The 13,388-nt window shown below is 40.5% G+C and overlaps 1 protein-coding gene across 8 annotated transcripts in view; it reads right to left on the reverse strand.

The window, feature by feature from the left end:
* Positions 1-13,388, reverse strand: part of ELAVL4 (ELAV like RNA binding protein 4) — a 79,747-nt gene that overhangs the window by 38,946 nt on the left and 27,413 nt on the right. For all 8 annotated transcript variants that reach the window (XM_040072772.2, XM_040072771.2, XM_040072769.2 and 5 more), the window contains exon 2: positions 2,265-2,505. In XM_040072772.2, the coding sequence (XP_039928706.1) occupies positions 2,265-2,505 (241 nt within the window). The remainder of the gene's footprint in view (positions 1-2,264; positions 2,506-13,388) is intronic.

The raw sequence follows: 13,388 nt of genomic DNA on the forward strand, positions 1-13,388 counted from the left end.
ATTGATTTTTAATAAGGAAAAAGCAAAGAACCCCTGAAAAGCCAGTCATTCCTATAGCAGCCTACTGGCATATTTCCATCACTCCCTCCCCAAAAACCAATCCATGGGCCTAATGAAGGAAACGCTTACATGATGATCCAGAAAGATGACCCAGGGATGACCTCAGTGCATTTCCAATTTGTTACTCTCCATGTTCTAAGAACCTTAAAAACATGAACTGCTTCTGGCAGAGGACTGCATTTGATTTACTAACTCTGAATTCAATGTGAGGAATGAACAGGCATCCCCCAAATTCAGTAATGTTGCACAATGCCTTGATAACAGGCCTGAAAACCTCAGCAGATGGAATTCTGTTTTCAAAAACAGAACAGATAATTTAGAGAATGATTTTTTCTTTTTTTTTTTTTGCAAATTTGGCTCTTTTGTACTTGTATCACCACTTAAAACATGTAGGGGTGATGTCCTCAACACATCTGTCTAATTTTTTTTAAAGAATGGTTCCTTTTAAGTATTTTAGTGATTAAAGATTTATGTACTTTGTATGGAAAGAAAAAACATATGCAAAAAAAATTCCCAAGAATACATCAGCAGATCATACAGCAAATTTTTCACAGCTTCAAACACAAAGACAAAAGCGTGGAGATGGAACGAAACAAAAATTATTGCTCATAGCAGATGAAGTAAGGGTTCTCTGTCCAAAGACAACCCATTCCCTATGAAAACATCAAATATCTAAAGTCTTGAAAATATATTTTAGGAACATCATTAATTTCAGGGATAGAGTAAGAAGTAAAAGCCCACAAAACAAGATCAGAATTCAAGCTAGGCACCCTAGACTCCTGTAGATGAGGGTTTCACTTCTGCCTGAAATAACTGAACTAACCCACAGTTAAATTTTTCAGATTATTTTCAGTCTAGAAGAAAAACAAAGGTCTGTAGGAAAAAAAAGCCCTAAATAAAAGTCAATTCCATTTTTCAATCTTCTTTTTAGAACACCTGAAGCTGTGTCCAAATCCGAAGATTTATTGCAATAGATACATCATGGTCAGCGTGCTAAAGAAAGCTCTGCTGGACTACACTTGTGAGGACTCGAGCTGCCCTGCAGCTACTGCCATTTGTTATGTGCCTTGTGTTCAACCAGAGCATTGCTGTGTGTCAGGAAGTAAATAAAAAAGCAGTGCATGTTGAAAAGCACTAAGCAGATCATACTTATGCTGCCAGTACAATGGCTGCCAGGATGTTATGGAGGCAGGTATGAAGATTTGCATTTTAATTCCTCATCTTCCTTCCCATGGTGCCTCTTCCCACAGAGCACACACCCTAGTTGTCAGGAGAGCCTCTGAGGGGAGCTGACTCCTTTTCTGGAACCCTTTCCCTCCCAAGGCTGCTGCTCTCTGTGCTAAACATAACAGCACTGGTGATGCACTGAACAGCAGTGAAATTTCAGCTGCTCCCACCTACAGTGCGAGTAGACACACAGCCTATAAAACTAACCTATAAAGCAAGCTCTAAAAGCTGATTGTTCATCCCATCTTGTGCACCAGTGGATTCCTGGCTGTGGCAGCAAGGACGTGGATTAGGCCAGGTGCATCCGCACCTATCTACACCTCCTCTAGTGACAGTGCAGACATCTCTCCTTGTTGAAGCAGCATCTGCCACAGGAGGCCTTTATTCTGAAGGCACCTACCAATGGGTGCAGCTTCATATGAAAAAGGATCGCTGCAACCGAAGATGTTTTTGGGGACCAGAGTTAATGAACTCTTACCCACAGGTGTCGCAATGAAGTCCAGAGCAGCGTGTCTCAACAACAGCCCACTGCTGTTGCAGAACACCGTGGTCAATAAGCTGTGATGGACATACAGAGCCACTTCACCTTATGGTGTTCGTAAACAGGCAGAAATTTAATGAGGGTTTGGTGAAGCCCAAATGGCAGAGTCAGAATTAGGAACCGTCAGCTGGCCCAAGTCCATGTTAAATAAAAAAAGAATGATCACGAAAGCAAGGGCACTGTCTAAGCTCTCCTACAGGAAGCTGTAGTCTAACACACGCAGACTCACAATGTTCAGACTTTCCCCCCAGATCTGCAGACAGAGACAAGGGGCTTCTCAGCTGTTCTACATCCAGTGTGCAGCACTGAAAACTAAAGGCTTGCCCCTGAAGTTCAGCCCTGCATCTGCTGCATTCCCTGTGTCAGCACTTGCAGTACAAGCACCAAGGTTCTGCTGACCCCAACACGGGCAGAACCCACAACACCAAGCGCTTACCTGTGATTTTGTCTCTCACGAGCTTGCAGGATTCGATTTCACCAATGCTCCCAAAGAGACTCCTGAACTCCTCCTGGGTCATGTTCTGGGGTAAATAGTTGACTATGAGGTTGGTTTTGCTGTCATCTGTAGCAGCCCCTGTCTGCATGGGGGAAGGGCAGTTTCTACTGTTGCTGGAGGGTCCATTGGTTGTATTGGAAGTAGGGCCATTCGACACCTGAGGCTCCATGGTGCTAATTATCTATAGCAAAATAAGAGAAAGGAGAAAAAAAACCACCCTTAAGTTTCATAGATACAATAGCTATTTTTAAAGATACTCACAAACGAATGAGTAGGTAGCGTTCATGGCCAATTTAGATACTTCAACAAAAAAACCCGGCTTGATTCCTCTGTTATTGTTGCAAAGTAGGTCATGCTAGTCTTTCGCTGTGAGCATATACTAAGATGCAGTTTAAAAAAACCTTCTTTTTTTGTTAATGCGAAGCTGATTTCTGCTTTCATCACGCAGCCATTTTCACAAATGTAAATTTAAACCACATAAATTTAATTATAATTTAAGGTAATAATCATAATTAAAATTATAGTTCCATTAAATCAGATGAAGTAAGTGTATGGCTCTATACGAAAAGGTAAAATATTTTACCTATTTAATAACTGTATCACAGAGTGCAATGACAACAACATTAACCAGGCACAGTCAATCTGCACCGTGTCATCACTCAGCTTGCCTTCAATTAATAAACTTGGTGTCCCAAGACATACCATTTACTGGTTCCCAGCAATGACCTATATTCTCCACCTATATTTTTCACTAATGAACTGACACCTTTAAATAATAAAGCCCTGGATTTGCAATCTCTGCAGATACAAAGGTCTTCAGATATTTACTAGAATCCAAAAGGTTTAATCAAAGAAAAATCTTATCAGGCACAGGTAAAGGCTGGAATTATAACAAGCACATCTATCTTGAAACACAGAACTCCAGTTTTCACAGAAAAAACTCAAATAGACCTTTCCAAAAAACAAGTAAGAATCCAGCTTAGCAAAGTGTGTCGCAGGACAGCAGCCCCATTGTCACCAGTGCCACCCACCACGTGAGCAAAGCTGTCTGCATGTTTATCTGCAGAACACAAGTTTTCATCTCAAAACTGCACAGGCAGACAAAGGAAGCAGAAAAACCTGGGTACTTCAAGCTTTTTCTATATAATTTGCCTCTACCGTGGCTTCTAGCCTGTCTCCACTGTCACCAGCGCTGCCAAAGGAAGGGCATCATCTTAACCTCAAATCTGGATAAATTAAAGCAATGCAAATGGTGGCTCCTGCTGCCCGCTGTGAAGTTTGTGATGTGCAGCTTCACTCGATCATCCCTCGGATGGGCTCAGCCTCCCTCCACCAGAGAGCTGATGATGCAGCAAACTGCTGCCCCAGGCAGGAGATTCCACTGCCCAGGGACAGACATGGGGGAACAGAGGGCTAAGGGACCACACACTCAACCTGGTATTCTTCCGATCCTGTAATTATTACATTTACTCAAGACTTAATTTGCTTTCTTTTTTAAATCCAGGGAGGTACATGTTGTGACAAATTAGGCCTGTAATTCAGGAGGATGGGGACACACACACCAAAAAAAGGGTGTCTATTCTAAAATTAACAGCATAAGGGTGGCTCAGAGTCTAAATAGGTTATATTCTGGTCATGTCTTTTTTTTTTAATTGAAATGCTTCAGTGTTAGCTTAATGCCTCATTTAGGAAATAACCCTCTTTTTTATCAATGGAAATAAGTTTTGAATTACCATTATTTTTATTATCAAGCCCAGGAATAGCTACTTGGTTTAACAGCTTTTAAATAAAAAGAAGCCTTGCCACATTGTGCTTAACAGAAATGCCTTAAAACCACACAGCAGAATCATTTTGAAAATAAACTGCACAAAAATAGTCACTTCTTGAAAGACATGGGCACATCCAAACCAGAATCCCCTGCCAATTTTACCAGCCACGTGGCACCAAGCACTGCTGGCATCCTTGGCCAAGCTGTGCCAGCCCCACACACTCTTCCTTCAAGATTTCCCCCTTCTACCCGGCATCGGCCATAATTCCTTCCCTTCTCCAATCTAATTCCATCCATGTATTTACTCACACGTACTACTTAAACGCTTCAGATGCCGCTAAATCTGTTTAGCTCGGGATTCCAGCTGGAAGATCATCCTTTGATCTCCGCACCTCCGCGACCCCACGGCAGACACGGGCTCCGAGTTCTGCCAGCAGCTGCTGCGGAGCCGGGGTTCGCACCCCAAGGCGGCCGCGCTCCAGCTCAGCACAGCCTGCTCCTACGAGCTGCATCCACATCCACTCGATTGAAATTGGGGGAAAAAAATCCCAGTCCCGACGCTAACGCACAGTCAGAGGATGAGTGAAGCAGCTGACATGGTTAACGGCAGCCTCCTGCGTGCTTCTACATCCCTGGACCGTATTCTTCCCAACACAAAACCCCACAAGATAAGCTGTGGTTGTAGGGATGGATCCTGCCCCTCTGGGGCCGGCAGGAACACCAGACCACTGGTTTCAGTTTCAGCAGAAGCAGGACTTCAGCACAACACACCGAGGAAGGTACAGCATCTATTATTAGCAACAGACTCAAAAGCTATCTATAGTTCCCTGTGGTAGACAATAACCCATGATCTTTTAAAATCTGTGAAAGAAAACAAAATTCCAAACTGGTTGGTGTCCTACTTAGGCATTTTGAAAATGCTTTTTAGTTAAATTCTCAGCATTCATACCTTCCCCACCAAGCAAAGGAACAGAATTCAACCCAAGACTTCTAACACATTCAGAACATTAAGAGTAAGCTGCTCGGTAAAAATCTGTTCTGAACAAGTACATTTCCTCATATACTTCAAAGTACCTTGGCATAAGCTAATTTTGCACCAGGTGCCAGGTTTTCTTCCCAGTTACTCTCAACTCCAATTAGGTTTTCCTGATTTTATTTTAATAGTAGAAAGGAAAACCAAGGCATTTATTTGGCCTTCAAATTACTGCCAAGTCATAGGTTACTGAAAATTCATTTGCTATATACATATTAAAAAAGAGATAATGGATAGAAACATTGAAGAATTATTAAAAGCATCTCCAATAAAGGATTTCGTATTTTTTTACTGCATAATTTTAAGCCCCCATTTACAGTGATGTCTGTGCAGAAGCAGTTCTGTAGCAGAGCCTGCATTCGGAGCCTTCACAGGCACAAATGAATAACAATTATTTTAGGTGTGCATACTGACTCCTGCCACGAGCAAAGACTTACATTACTAACAGTAACAAAAAGGTGAGCCCTGGCTCCTCTTCCCAGACATTCAGCCCTGTCCCCAACATGCCTGAAGCTCAAACCCCGGGCAGAGTTCAGTATGCATGCACTGGGATATTTATTGTCAAGCACTGTTTTTAATATTAAGTAGCTGTTGATTTGACATCAGTCAGCACATTACATAAGAGGAACATTATTTATTCAAATAGATTTCAACATGACAGTTGCAGTACGTTTTTTTTCCCCTCTATCCACAACACTAAGATTTAAATTTTTAATTCAATGCCCGTATCACAATATGAACTTTTTTTAAATCAATACTCCAGCTTTCAGGGCACACAGTTAACTTACTGTGTTTTAATTACTGGCAATATTTTTTTAAATACAGGAAAGTAGTGGGCTGCAATTGAATTCTACCAAAAGACCAAAGAAGGCTTTAAGTCTGCCTAACTCATCAACAGCTTATCTGGATACAGGCATAACAGATACTGAAAATTAAAGAGTGACTTAACCTCAGTGTTAACTTCTTTAAAAAACAAAATATACTGCTATCCCTGAAGGTATTCTTAAACCTCCATAAGCAAGTAAAATTAGCAGTATCTGTGCTCTGAGAAACATCTCTTTTGATAGACCTTCTCTGACCCAATTTAGGCAGTTACTACCAGTCCTGAAATATTACAGTGCAAATGGCATGTGTGATGACATTCACATGCTACTGGTATAGAGAGGCATTTTACTTTTGAGGGGCAATAACTTCCTAAACTCCCAATACTGCAATATGATACTCTATAGAGTAACAGAATCTTTGAAAGAGAATCAACTGCAGTTATTGCTAATAGACCTTTGATCAGACAGCCACCAATAATCTGAATATTCTAGCACTGACAAACACTACCTGTGATAGAATTTCAACACTGATTTTATAAGTTACATGTTTCAAATTGTGCATGTATTTCATCAGACTGCTGCTTTTAAAATGTTCTATGTTTCCTGGTGTACTACTTTTCTCACTATGGTAATGTATCAGCGAAGTATGAGGTATTTTAGCTTGACAGATTTCACAAACAAACACTTTGGGGAAGACAACATAAGCTTTGCCAGTGTTTTGCAAAACACTGCTTACCAAAAGGCTTGGTATAAACCACTCCCACAGAGTATCTGCCACAAATACCCATTAGAGCAATTCCTACATTACTAATGTTTCAGAAATACTTCCATCCACATCTTCATTGTTTTTTTCAATTAATCCAATTAATTTCAATTTATTCCTGCTAAAATGGTAGCTCCAACAATAATGCAAAAAATACCTGTATGTATAAACACAACTATTACAATTATAAACTATTACAAGCTGGAGTAACTGACACTAATCTTCACTTATTACAGTAAATGTGTGACATCCATCTACCATTACAGAGCACAATTAATGAATCATTTGGAAAACTACCCACAGAATAAGACAGCCTTATCTCCCTATTGCATGCATAAGCAATAGCCAATGGCTCGATAAATGTAAATATACATTTTTTATATTTACAAAATTTCTTTTCAGCAGTCTAAAAGAAGGTCTGCATCTTGAACTGAGGCTGTACACTCACATATGCACACTGACAGGAGCCTGCATTCAGCAAATAATTAGCACTCGTTCTTGCTATCTGAATTATGCATACTCCACTGACCATATTCCACAATAAAGAGAAACTGATTTGGTAGGTACAAAAAAAATTCACAATTAAGAATATTAAGAGTAAGTGTTATTTATAGGCACTAACAAGAAGTGTTTTTAAACATACCATAAACAATTTTTTCCTAAAAATCAAAATCTGAAAAAAATTCTAAACCCCAGAAAATTCATGCAGGCATATCCATTTTGAGGACTCAGAAGTCAAAAAAGTTCGCTATGAATAATGAACTGTTCACAGCACCTAAATACCAAGAAAAATGATCGTGGCAAATTACACCTCATGAAGAATTAATGAGGTCTAATTTTATATTATTTCTAAGTGTTCATTAATGAACAAACTCAGAACATTCTCCCATAAAAAAGAGTTTAGATAAATAATGCAAAGCTCTTACTTTATCAAAAAAAGCTCTTTAATTAGCATGGCAAGTTGTTTGCTTTTACAAGTGAAAACAAATGGTGCCATGGCAGAGGTCCCACAGCCATCTCGTGAAAAACGATGACAAAAGAACAAACAAAACCTCTCAAAGAAAATAAATGTAGATTCACAAAAGGTTTCCCTCACACAATGAAAAACGCACTTTAACTCCCTGCATATCTGCTCTTTTGAATGGAAATCAGCACAGTACAAGTCTCTGTTCCCCTAGAACTTTTCTGCAGGTGAGAAAAAGCCCCATTTACAGGAGCTGCCTGACCAATCCATCCACAGCCTTGCCATCTGCTGAGCCATGAACAGCCATGCCAAAGCCAGGAGGCTGGTCCACGAGCATGGAGCAGAACACAAACACATGCAGGTCCCTCAGCCCTGTTCCAGCCCAGGAACCCCCCCCCAGTTTAAAATGTACCCACTGCTACTGGCTCCATGGGGATTTAGCACATTTTTGCAGAACGAGGCACTGGATCACAAAATGTTCAGGACACATCTCACCACCTTTGCATAGGAGTGTTAAAGGAAAGGAACAAAGTGATTTTAATCCTTGCTTGGCTCAAAACCACAACTTCAGCCAGAGCAAGAAGTAGGTGCACCTGAACCACACGTGGGCTTCTCTCTAAAGTGACCTCAGGAGCAGCAAATGATGCTCTGTGTGCAGCATCACTACAGATTCTCTCCACTGGAACAACTGTCGAGTTTCACTGTCAATTACATTTTCATTAAAGCTTATGTACCGCACAACTAGACTTTGCTATTATTTACCTAATGAATACATCATGAACATGATATAAAGGAGGAAAATGAAGCTTTTTAGTCTATCTGCCTGGAGGCAAATCCAATACCCCAGAAACAAATCATTATCTAACCCTCCGTATTTTGACACGTTCCCCACTCATATGCACTTCTATATGCTACATCTTTACCTTCCTTGGAGTAAAAGTCATATTTAATATTTTAAATATAGATATAGCTGAAAGTCTCAGCTCCAAAAACTAGCATTCTCTGGCTCTCATGGCACAGATAAAGGCATCTTAGCTTGCTTTCAGAGCGTGCTGCACTCTGGTTGAAATGACGTTCAAACATTTTCAGCAAACCCACATTTATGGGTGCCACAAAAATCGTACAGAGCACACAAACAATCCAAATGAAGAAGACAACAAATGGATCCATTTTAAGATGCAAGCCTCAGTTCAAATAAAGGAGAAAATTATTTTCTTTAATAGCTAAATTTATCCCAAACCAGTCCATTATAGGCTTTTGCATGAATATACTAAACGAAAATATTCTGTCCCCAATCTGCAGCAAAATGAATGCAAAGTTTATTGGCAATATTACTTGTTACCACAGCAGTGCCCAAAGGTCACAACCCATGGCAGCACCAAGTTGTGCTGTCCAAATGGGCAGTAAAGCAGGGACTGCTGCTCTACCAACACAGTGACAGAAAGCAGAAAGGCAAAACCTGTTATTTTTATTCCAGATTTAACAGAAGTGAAATAAAGTCAAACCGGATGAAAGGATATCTAGGCAAACTGCTGAAGTCACACACAGAAAGCTGTGACAGCCTCATAATGCAGCCCCCTGCCCTCAAACCTGGCCTATTGGTAAGATACAACTCCAACAACTTTATCAAAAACGAAACCAGTATCATAATGTGCACCAAGCTTCAGATTTTTTGAGAGTTTCAGATAAATGTCTTCTGTTCCCATAAAGTGTGGACTGTACAGTTTTGCATTTGATTTTAAGGACAAAAGGGAATGAGTAAGGGGGAAAAAGGTAAGTAACCAAATAGTAAGTTGCAACTATTTCAACATCAATAGCTACTAGTTGAGCAGTAAGGGAAAACACTCCTGGAACGACACATCCAATAACTACTCTAAAGATAGGAACAAAGGCACCATATCACACACTTTGCATAATCTCTTACTCTTCCTGCAGGTACTCTGGGGGTAAGAAATTGGAGGAGGAGAACTACAATTATCATTCATACAGCTCAGCACTCTGCAAAGCTCAGAGGAAACACACAGGACTGGGGAGCAGGTGCACAGACAAGCACTCCATGTGCAGGAGTTGTTGGGAAGCGTGGCACATTCTGCTTCTGGACAGAGAGTGTTTGTCCAGAAGCAGAATATAGTTATAGTTTTGTGTTGTCTATTACCTCAACTCACAAAACATGAGAATCTTTATGAATGTCTACTGAGCTTTACTTTCAACTGCCTCTTGCAAAAATTAGCAAGAACTGATGCTTGTTGGAAACCTAAGTTGTTCGGCTCTTTTCTTCAGTGTTCTCCCAATATCTTATTAAAGCCCACAGCAACAGCACTTGGGAAATGGTGAGGAAGAAAGTAGTGTAATAGGTGATGGGCACAGAAGTTTCCTTCTGTCCCTGGATCAGGGTTGTCCTTTTCATTCAGACAAACTGGCTTTTGGAATGCCAGCCAGTTATCCCCTACTTCATTTATAACAGTTTCACCAGAATTTGTGATAGTTCCTATCATTAAACAAAATTCATACATGAAGAGATGAGAAAACAGAGCCTCGATTTCACAGCATTCAAACACCACTCCAGAACACAGCTCCAGAGAAAGCCATCACCAAAAACACCAGGGGAGGAAAACAGATGTGTCCTAGGTATTAGATGGGTTACCCAACCAGCTTGAGTTAAAAACCCTTACAACCGCTTGTATCCCACAGACCACGGACTGCGACAGAGGCTGGTGGCAGGGAAGTGTCCTACTTCTGTGCTGGGACACTGCTACCAATGGCTCCTGCCCACCTGCGTCTCTGGGGGTCACCCGCCGCCTCTGCTCAAAGGTCTGCACTATTTTTGAACTGAAATAACGACAACACGCTCAGGCTTTTGGTTCTGAAGGAACATCTATTTCTTCTTCAATCACACTTCTACTTCTGCCAAATTCATACCAGGCAACCCTGTACCTGAAATTTTACACGGGCTTCATTTTAGTAATTTCATCATTGCAGACTGCTTCTTATTCCCTCCTTGTCTTTCACTGAGGCTACTACTCATTCTCTCAGGATGCATACGGAAGTCTAAAGGAGTCCAAAAAACCAAATCTCAGCAAAAAGAGATCTTTCTTTGATTGACACATGAAACCATCCTCTTTCTCCATGGGCTGCAGTTTATTAGATACCACAAAGCCAAGATGTTTCCCACTGACTGCACTGTCCCTCTTGTGAAAAGACTAACAGAAACCATATTTGAAATCTGTGTTAACAGGGTGATAAGAAGCCAGATATACTACCAAAAACATTAGTACACAAGTACATGAGGAAAACTCTGAGAGACAGAAGAGGGTCTCAAAAGCCTACATATTAGACAGTAAGAGCTTGGTAGAGATCAACATTTAATACAGAGTCTCAGTCTAAAGGACATGAAGCCTAAAAATACACTGAAATGAAAGCAAAGGAAATTGAGAGTCTTTTTATATTTCTGGTTACTTTCTGAATTTTATTTTTATCTCTGTTTTGTTTCCTAATCACTACTTACTTGTTTGGTTTACTGACTCCCTTACTGAGTTATATATTGCTAATCTGTAACAGAATTCTATTACTGACTTGAGAATATGTATGTAGCACTGTGTACTGACGCACAGATTCCCACGGGGACGTACACGTTCATGTAAGAAGCAGACAGCTGCAAGTCTTCAACTGCTATAGACCTGTCACAATTCCACTTTATTTTTTTTTTTCCCCTTTAAGAAAATAATCTAGAATCATTTGCAGCCCTGGAGTTTAGACAGTGAAACCTGTGTTATGAGCCATACTGAAACCTAAAAACATCTACTTACCAGAAGGCAAAGCAAAGCAAGGACAGCGCAGGCTCTCCATGAAGCCTAGGAACATCCAACCCCCCACTGCTGTTATTTCTACTGAAGCTCTAGAAACAAAAAGCTACAATTTTTAGAAGCCCTTAAGCGATTTAATATTCATTAAAGTTCACTGCAATAGGATTTCAGCTCCTAAGCCATAAGCTCTTCTGAAAATGTTGCCCATATATTCTTCATGCAAAGAAAGGCTTATATTAGGCATGAATGGATGGCTTAGCAAAACACACACCCCAACCAAGATGTTTTAAGGCTCTGTCCTCAACAGGACCTTAATGAAGACACACTGCTAAATGCAATTAGGAAACACTAATCAACATGTGTACATCTCAACTGCTGGCAACAGCATCTCTATGGATACTGCAGCTTGCAGGTCTAAGCGAGACAGACCCCAAAACAGAAACCATGATGTTCAGCTAAGTCCTATCTCCACCATTAGAAGTGTTTGCCTGCTGCAAGCTATCAGTATTTCTCTTAAAATATAACCAGATTAGTAATAAAAAAATAAATTTACATCTTTTCCACAGTTCACCTGTTAGTCTACAGCTCTGCACCACACTAACATTGCTTCTGGGAACAACCATCTCATAAAACATGAGCATTCTTACTTCTGTAACATACCTATCGTAGACAAAGTTACAATGAATTACAGAAAATAACATGCCATCACTATCTTGAAGATAGTGAGCAGATAATAGAAATTGTAAACTTAGAAGCTTCTGGGAGCAAAATAATCAAAAATCACCTTTGAGTAAACAGAGGCAGCTGTTTACTCTGATGGTCTCACAAAATAACTACCCACAAAATGGCTTGAATGAGTGTAAGTTTTAAAGTACTGCATGGGATAAATACCTCAGTATTGCTTAAATTCACACAATCTATGCTAAGCTCAAAGACATTATTATATCTTAGGAATATATTATTCATCAATAAAGGACAAAATATCAAGTTCATATCTATCACAGCACAGGCTAACAGATCCTTATGCTTTATCCTAGACAAACTATTAATCTCCGTACTACAGAAGAAAAGCATGCCATGGGACAAAGCAAACACCTTCCTTAATAAATATAAATTAACAAACATACACTGAATAGCAAGAACTTAAACATGTACCAAAACTCCCCTCAAAAGGGTGAGCCGACCTCACAGGTAACAGTCCTCTGGTTAAAACACAGTTCTGCTCAAGGACGCAATAGGTGCCCTGCCAAGCTCAGTCCCTGTTCAGGTTCAGGTGCTTGGGGACAGGAAGAACCCAGACCACCCCAGCTGTCCTGACTCCAAGTCCCAAAAATGACATTTCACACAGCTGTCAAAAGGGAACTCTAAGTACAACAGCCATTCCTAGAGATCAGCAAGGAGAAACGTCCTAAGAGCCTAAACACACAGGAACTAATAATGCCTGAGTACTAAAAAAGTCAAACCAACCAAGTTAGTGTCCTCTGTTGGCTATGCTTTCCTTACAATGCACAGCAGCCACTTTAAACCTGGATCCACTTCCATCCATTTCACCTCAAACAAGGTGGTGACAAAAGTGACACTGTCATTATCAAAACTACATCACCCAAGCACCCCGGCCACGGAGGCGCTCAGCCCAAGTGTCCTGGTCCAACCTGGTGTGGAAATGCTGGAGGAGAACGTGGCTCCTCCAGCAGCCGCATCAGCTATGTACAGCTGCAAAGCGCCTTGATCACCACAAAGAACATCACACAAGTAATATTAACTTTTGCACTTAGCAAAGACTAACGATGGAAATTAAACTCAATTTCTATCTGAGCATTTACATTTGCAAGTACTTCTTTCAGCAGTTGGGTGATGACAAGCACAGACAATAAAAAAAGTATTCTAAAAATATACTACTCTTTTTTTC

Source organism: Hirundo rustica, chromosome 9 (genome assembly GCF_015227805.2).
Source record: "Hirundo rustica isolate bHirRus1 chromosome 9, bHirRus1.pri.v3, whole genome shotgun sequence".
NCBI lineage: Eukaryota > Metazoa > Chordata > Aves > Passeriformes > Hirundinidae > Hirundo > Hirundo rustica.